Here is an 8561-nt window from a genome sequence, read left to right as displayed (position 1 = left end):
AATGTAAAAGTTGGACAAATTAGAAAAGCTTGTAAATGCAGTTTCACTTGGACAATTTCTCTTATTATTGTGGAATCTTTATACAAATCCTAGTCTTGTTTTTTTTTGGTGGATTTTCCCCAGTTGTATCCGGCCAATCACCCCACTCTTCTGAGCCGTCCCGGTCTCTGCTCCACCCCCTCTGCTGATCCGGGGAGGGCTGCAGACTACCACATGCCTCCTCCCATACATGTGGAGTCACCAGCCGCTTCTTTTCACCTGACAGTGAGGAGTTTCACCAGGGGGACGTAGCGCGTGGGAGGATCACGCTATTCCCCCCAGCCCCCTGAACAGATGCCCTGACCGACCAGAGGGGGCGCTAGTGCAGCGACCAGGACACATACCCACATCCGGCTTCCCACCCGCAGACACGGCCAATTCTGTCTGCAGGGACGCCCGACCAAGCCGGAGGGAACACGGGGATTCGAACCGGCGACCCCCGTGTTGGTAGGCAACTCCACAACTTAGCTTGTCATGTTGAGGATCAAAACTTCCTAAATGCAGACGAGAAAACCAAACAACGTGAACAGCCTCCCTGATAACTGCAGAGTTTCATCGTGAGTCGTCTTGAGCAAGTCATGAAGACGGACACCGACAGAAAGACAGAAGTCACCCCGACTGATTGCAGCACTTTAACACCAAAAGATTTATTTAAGGTCTCACAGTTACAAAATAGCTTTTTATTTTCAATAGAATATCATTTTTTATTTCTTTTTGTGACTTGCTTGAGGTATACAACATTAATTCAGTAACTTACAAGTATCGGACGGGCACACGATGAGAAACTGAACCGGGCTCGTCTTGTCTACAGGTGTTAGTGGGGTCGAGTGTGGCGTCGGTGTGTAACGGTTAAATGACTCGGTCGGTATCGTCCCTCATATCCGGACGTAACACCTCATGATCATTAGGACTGGGTCTTGCTGGAAATGTGAAAGAGTCCCATAAGTAAAAGGTCACAGGTTTGATCCTGTAACAGCCTCAACTATTGATCCTATCAAATGATCCCTCGTGCTGGACACTGGCGTGGGACAGACTTCATCGCTTCCAGCTGCTCGCTACACTTATAGAAATGTCACTGCACATTTCTTACTCTTCCATTTCAACTTGCTGATGCCGTCAAGAGTAGCGCCTCCTACAGGCTGTCAGAGTCTAGCAGTCCTGTAAGAGAACTGCAGGCCACACTGTGCGTTATGGATCTAGTAGACTTGGGTACGACATCAAGTGTGATGTGTGTAGACTGTATGGTGATAACACAACTGAATCGCAGGCTACAACACAAGTCCATAAAAACGTCATCAGCGTGCGCGCCGCTTCAGTGCGTGTCATCAAGCTGCGCCGCTGGTGGAGCAACATGACGCCAAGCAGGAACCGAGTCCTTCCAGTAGTCACCGCGGCTCGTTTTGTTGCTCGTTGTGTTGAGTCCACGGCCTTTGGGTCACAGATGCTAACAGTGTGTTTGTTTGTGTTCAGCGCCAGCAAAAGGTTGTGCGCGGCGTTGATCGGTGCGTCATTTCCTGCTGCATTTCTACTGGTTGGTCAGTAGACGTACAGCAGCAGTCACGTTGTGAGATGGTCGTCCTACATTTCTGACACTGTCACACTTTCCTCCCAGGTTGTCTTCGGTCACAAGACCGTGATAACGGCCGTCTCTGACCCTGTCTCACAGTGTGACGTAGGACCACCACTTTGAACCTGTCTCACAGTGCGAAGTAGGACCACCGTTTTGAACCTGTCTCACAGTGTGACGTAGGACCACCGTTTTGAACCTGTCTCACAGTGCGACGTAGGACCACCGTTTTGAACCTGTCTCACAGTGCGACGTAGGACCACCGTTTTGAACCTGTCTCACAGTGCGACGTAGGACCACCGTTTTGAACCTGTCTCACAGTGCGACATAGGACCACCGTTTTGAACCTGTCTGACAGTGCGACGTAGGACCACCGTTTTGAACCTGTCTGACAGTGCGACGTAGGACCACCGTTTTGAACCTGTCTCACGGTGTGACTTAGGACCACCGTTTTGAACCTGTCTCACAGTGCGACGTAGGACCACCACTTTGAACCTGTCTTACAGTGTGACATAGGACCACCGTTTTGAACCTGTCTCACAGTGTGACGTAGGACCACCGTTTTGAACCTGTCTCACAGTGCGACGTAGGCCCACCGTTTTGAACCTGTCTCACAGTGCGACATAGGACCACTGTTTTGAACCTGTCTCACAGTGTGACATAGGACCACCGTTTTGAACCTGTCTCACAGTGTGACATAGGACCACCGTTTTGAAACTGTCTCACAGTGTGACATAGGACCACACCACCATTTTGAACCTGTCTCACAGTGTGACGTAGGACCACCGTTTTGAACCTGTCTCACAGTGTGACATAGGACCACCGTTTTGAAACTGTCTCACAGTGTGACATAGGACCACACCACCATTTTGAACCTGTCTCACAGTGTGACGTAGGACCACCGTTTTGAACCTGTCTCACAGTGTGACGTAGGACCACCGTTTTGAACCTGTCTCACAGTGTGACGTAGGACCATCGTTTTGAACCTGTCTCACAGTGTGACGTAGGACCACCGTTTTGAACCTGTGTCACAGTGAGACGTAGGACCACCGTTTTGAACCTGTCTCACAGTGTGACGTAGGACCACCGTTTTGAACCTGTCTCACAGTGTGACGTAGGGCCACCGTTTTGAACCTGTCTCACAGTGTGACGTAGGACCACCATTTTGAACCTGTTTCATAGTGCGACATAGGACCACCGTTTTGAACCTGTCTCACAGTGCGACGTAGGACCACCGTTTTGAACCTGTCTCACAGTGCGACATAGGACCATCACTTTGAACCTGTCTCACAGTGTGACGCAGGACCACCGTTTTGAACCTGTCTCACAGTGCGAAGTAGGACCACCGTTTTGAACCTGTCTCACAGTGTGACATAGGACCATCACTTTGAACCTGTCTCACAGTGTGACGTAGGACCACCGTTTTGAACCTGTCTCACAGTGTGACATAGGACCACCATTTTGAACCTGTTTCATAGTGCGACATAGGACCACCGTTTTGAACCTGTCTCACAGTGTGACATAGGACCACCGTTTTGAACCTGTCTCAGTGTGACATAGGACCACCGTTTTGAACCTGTCTCACAGTGTGACCACACAGTCTGTAGGAGGCGTAAGGCCGAGCTCAGCTGAGTTCCTTCATCCAGAGTTCTACAAGCAGGTTTGGGCGTTTAATTCATATGGTGAATTACAAAATTCTGAAGCGTTTCAACGCCCTCTAATAACTTGAAATACAGATTTAAACTGAAAGCCTCAGTTTTCCACAGTACCCAGCCCTAGCTGTCATGTCCACCCTCACTTGCAACATGCCAATGTCATGGTTTCAACAAGCGCAGCGTGTTCTCGCTCAGCCACGCTGCATTTAAAGTAAAAGGGAAGCTGGTTGGACGTAAGGCTGCATTTCAACAAGAGAGATGGTGTGTCATTCGTCTGTTTGAGTCTAGTCTAGTCTAGTCTAATCTAATCTAATCTAATCTAATCTTGTCTAATCTAATCTAGCGTAATGTCCCCTGTACCAGCTGATATAACAAATGTATATTTAAATCTCAGTAATTTCACAGCAGTTAAAAAAATAAGTTTTTAATTTTGTAATAACTTCCCTCTTAACATCTGTTTGAGGTTATATCAAACTAGCTCGCATTTCATCCATCCATCCATATTCAGAATATAAGTAGTTGAAAGACTGAGTTGACAGCTAGCATAGAAGATTATACTCTCAGGATGGATATACTCACTTTGTCCTTCATGAAAATAAGACTGAACACTTGTGCCGTTTAGTTGGTAGGGTGATTAACGCAGGACTTGACAGGAGAGGAAACCGAGTAATCCCCAATTTTACATCTAAGAGAGGATGCAGCCAACTTTGGGGGAACAAACAAAGTTTAATCAGTTCATCTGGACACAACTTTTATTGACAGAAACGTTTCATCACTCAACCAAGTGACCTCTTCAGTCTGAGGACCCAGACACCAAACCGACTAGCGGCGATGAAGGCCGACTGTTGTGTCGCCTCCCGTCTGGGCCAAAAAGTAGCACCTGAACACACCACAAAGACTACAGCCGACGGCCAGCTAGCATGTACGTTCTGCACTGATTCGCTAAGCTGAACAGCCAATCAGAGTGATCTCTCTCACCGACAGGCTCCGCCCATTCAACATGCTGAATCGGCTGAAAAGCTGCAGACAGGGGTCCGACTAGTGCCGACGGTGTGAGGACACACCACAAAGACTAGGGTCACAGATGCTCACCGACGGCCCGGTGTGACGGCCTGGTGTGTCAGGGCCCTAAACTGACTGCAGGTATCCCCAACCCCTATAAACAACACAGTACACTACAGCTGCTTAACGACCGAAACCGTCAACCGGTTTCATATGCAAATATGGGCGTGACCATTAACTAAAGCCCATGTGTACTATTCACAGAGGACTGGGGAATGTTGCCATCACAGCATTGCAAGATGGCGGCAGATGTATAACGACCGAAACCAACGACCGGTTTCATCTGTCGCCATCTTACAATGCTGTGATGGCAACATTCCCCAGTCCTCTGTGAATGGTACACATGGCCATCCAAACTCTAGCTAATGGTCACGCCCATATTTGCATATGAAACTGATTGATGGTTTCGGTCGTATTGTTTATAAGGGGGGAGGGGTACCTGCAGTCAGTTGAGACTGAAGAGGTCACTCAGTTGAGCGATGAAACCTATCTGTCAATCAGCGCTGTGTCCAGATGAACTGGTTCAACCTTCTGGGATCTTCCTACCTGGATTATCGAGCAGCAAGAAACTGTGGGGGATGTTTGAGTCTGTCTGCGACAAGACCACTGTGCCAGAGTTTCCAATCAAATCTCTTGTGTTTGTTGAAATCCAGCCTCAGGTATTAGCAGTCATAAAGTATATTTCATGACATCACCCATCGCTAAACCAAGGCATCGCCCAGTGAGGAAAGAGAAGCACGATGTCATTTATCGTCATGATAAGTCGTCCTGGGGAGAGAGGACAAAATGCAAGGTAAGACACGTCAGATGCTTTTATAACATACAGTTCCCAAGGCGCGGGGGGGTCAGACAGCCAGTCAGCCGGTGCTTTGACAAGACAGCAAGGCGACGACAGGTCCGTCGGGTTGTGGTGGCGTTTTTACTGAGGCAGGGCTTTCAGGATGGCGTTGACCTCCTCTGCGACGGCTGTCAGCGCAAACTCAAACTGATCCTGCAATTCCACAAAAGGAGAACTTGGCTGTTTTAACGCTGCATGTCTGTGACGGTAGCGGGTTATGGCGAGATATGAGGTACAAATGAAAATAGAGACGGGTCAGTTGAGTGACAAGATGTGGCAGGTACAGCCCTTATTAGACAAAATGCAGCTTGGTGCACCGTGCTTCATCTTCTCAAGGACACTCCACAGGGTTTTCTATTGGGTAAGAAAGTACTTTGGGTTTTGTGCTTATTTCAGAATCAGAAACACTTAATTTGTCGTTTCATTTCATGCACTTCTACATGTGAAATGAAACGAAACATCGTTTCACCCACAGCAGGCGAGGCCAGGCGAGGCCGCCACCTCACCACCCTCGGTGTTATCGGAACCGCATGGGCTAGCAGTTAGCTTAGCCTGCCCCGCTTCCGCGTCCTGTCAGACCGCCCTCGGTGGTTCCTCTTGGGGCGCGGCTCCGGTCAGGGCCGTGGTCCCTGGGCCCACAGGACGCGGCAGACCAGCCTCCCTCAGCCCATCCAGCGCCAGCTCTCCCAGCCATCAGACGAAGACAAACTTAAGACGCAGACGTGGACAAAGACACTGCATGGACGGTGCCGGGTGAGGCCTCTGCAAACGTGAGTTTGCACCGCCATCTTCCCACACCCATGCTCATCTGAAAATGACCATTGTCATGGTCATTTGGGTTTTAAAGCCTGTTAAAACTCGATTTACATCCACACTCACTTTTCCTGGAAAACGGCAACATAAACCCGCCTTTATGCATCCGCACGTCTGATTCTGTACGTTCCCCTTGGTTGCTTCACAGCATATCTTCTGTTTAGGTTTTTATCATCCGTCATAAATCATTCAAAGTGGACAAAGATGGACTGGACTTATTCCCAGTGCAGAAGATCATCACAGCATTGATGTTTTCCCACTTACTGCGTATTCAGCCAGAGAGGGTTGTGCCGAGCACAGCGCCCCCTGCCTAACATTAAAACAATCATGGAGATGAACAATCACAGTCGACTGCAGTGTGTCACCGCACTAAACTGAGATATCTGTCGTCGTATTGTCCCAGCGTGGTAGCAGACTGACCCGGCTGGTTTCACGAGACTGTCTTTAAACAGATTCATCCTGCGTTTAAAGACACCGTCCTATTTAGAATGACGGTAAAAAGAAGCAGGAATGTTTTTATTAGATCAGATCAGATGTCTGAACTGCACCAACCACTCCCTCCCTTCTCTTCTGTACCTGTAGTACAGACTCTTCATCATTTACTCTACAAAGGCCTTCACACAAATGACACCATCCTAAAAAAGCTGCATGCAATGAAAGCAGCTACACACGTACTAGAGTAACAACACAATTTGACAGGAACTATCGTGAAACCAGCTCGATCAACACGGATTCAAAGGTCTTTGTGGTGTGAAGCAGGGGAACCGAGTGCCTTGCTGATGGGCACGTTGGCTGTGCAGGGTCGAGCTCATTCCTCATTAGGAACCAACAACCGTGCACTGGCAGGCGTGCCATCGCACACTTGCGACTCACCTTGGTGCGAACCATCCCGGGCCTCTGGTCACGAACATGCTCCAGGGTGGCAGCGATGTCGATCTCCTTCACACCTGCAGCAGTGAACAAGCAACACAGCCCTGTATTACGTCACATGTCTGGATGCGTTGAGCACCGACGAGTCAAACTGCAAATGAATAAAATAGAAAACAAATACACAAATGAAGTAACAAACGGAATGTGCAGAAAGCAAACCGGAAGGAGCGTTTAAAAGCACCACACAGCATCACAGGGTAGTGATGTGGGGTTCGACTCTTTACTGACTCGAGTTTGTATGAGTCACTCAAGAGAATCAGGTTTTCGAGTCACTCGAGTCATCGAATCAGTCACCCAGAGCCTGGCGAATCCCCGCCAGCCGAGCCGGCTAACTTCCGGTTTAGCCCTCTAGTCACTTGAATCAGATGAAATAATGGAATCGTGCGGCTCTTCTAGACCCGGGACGTCCCGGGTCAGTAATTAACTTGAAACATTGACACAAATACAGTTCCTACAAGGCTCAGCGTTTCCGGTTTTCACCGAAAAATACCCAGATTTTTTAAAAGGAGCGGATCGGTTTAAACTGATTTTCACCCAGATTTTGTGTGTCCAGGGAGCCAAAAGTTGTTCCTGCTCGTGTGAGGTTGTGTAACAGCGTCCTCTGGTGGCGAAATTCGGCATGCTGGGTGGCTTTGAAAACTAAAAACCGAAAACGCCGAGCCTTGAGTTCATAGAAGAGTCGCGCGATCGTGACACGTTGTCTCGCCTCGTCCTGCAGTTCGCACCAGCTAGCAGGAGGGGCGAGTCTGGAACGGGTTAATGGAGGCGAGGAGTTGTCACTACCGAGTCGTTCGTTTTGAATGGTTCCTTCATGACTCGCGCATCACTACCGCAGGGGGCAGCAGTGCAGGAGTGAACACCGCTCTAGCAGAAGATGCTGCCACATTTCTTAACAGTATGGTGATCTGCGGTCAGGCTGTGCAGGACTGATACAGCGACGAAGTCCGGAGAGGCAGCCGGTAAACTGCTGATCTTAGAAATAATCTGACGGCTCGCAGAAAGTTGAATCAGTTCATCTGGACACAGCGTTTACTGAGAGAAACCATTCATCATCATCTAAGTGACCTCTTCAGTCTCAACTGACTGCAGGTACCCCACCCTTATAAACAATACAGTGACTGCAGGTGTCCCCACCTTTATAAACAATACAGTGACTGCAGGTATCCCCACCCTTATAAACAATACAGTGACTGCAGGTATCCCCACCCTTATAAACAATACAGTGACTGCAGGTGTCCCCACCTTTATAAACAATACAGTGACTGCAGGTACCCCCACCCTTATAAACAATACAGTGACTGCAGGTACCCCACCTTTATAAACAATACAGTGACTGCAGGTGTCCACACCCTTATAAACAATACAGTGACTGCAGGTGTCCCCACCCTTATAAACAATACAATGGTATAACGAGCCAAACCGACGACCAGTTTCATATGCAAATATGGGCGTGACCATTAACTGGAGTTACCATGGCCATGTGTACTATTCACAGAGGACTGGGGAATAGTTGCAGTCACAGGGCCCAGACACACCAAACCAACTAGCAGCAATGAAGGCCGACTGTTGTGTCGCCTCATGTCGCCTGCCGTCTGGGCCAAAAAGGAGCACCTGAACACACCGCAAAGACTACAGCCGACGGCCAGCTAGCATGTAC

At 48.9% G+C, this 8561-nt stretch overlaps 1 protein-coding gene across 1 annotated transcript in view; it reads right to left on the bottom strand.

Annotated features, from left to right (window-relative positions):
* Positions 1–5242: 5242 nt before the first annotated feature.
* The window catches only part of ptprnb (protein tyrosine phosphatase receptor type Nb), a 68533-nt gene continuing 65214 nt past the window's right edge, over positions 5243–8561 (bottom strand). The window contains exons 24-25 of the mRNA XM_056301113.1: positions 6848–6921; positions 5243–5314 (exon numbers count right to left, since the gene is read on the bottom strand). Coding sequence (XP_056157088.1) covers positions 5243–5314; positions 6848–6921 — 146 coding nt within the window. The remainder of the gene's footprint in view (positions 5315–6847; positions 6922–8561) is intronic.

This window comes from Lampris incognitus, chromosome 21, assembly GCF_029633865.1.
Source record: "Lampris incognitus isolate fLamInc1 chromosome 21, fLamInc1.hap2, whole genome shotgun sequence".
Classification (NCBI taxonomy): domain Eukaryota; kingdom Metazoa; phylum Chordata; class Actinopteri; order Lampriformes; family Lampridae; genus Lampris; species Lampris incognitus.
Note: the sequence above shows the minus strand (reverse complement) of the source record. Positions and strands in the feature narration are given on the sequence as shown.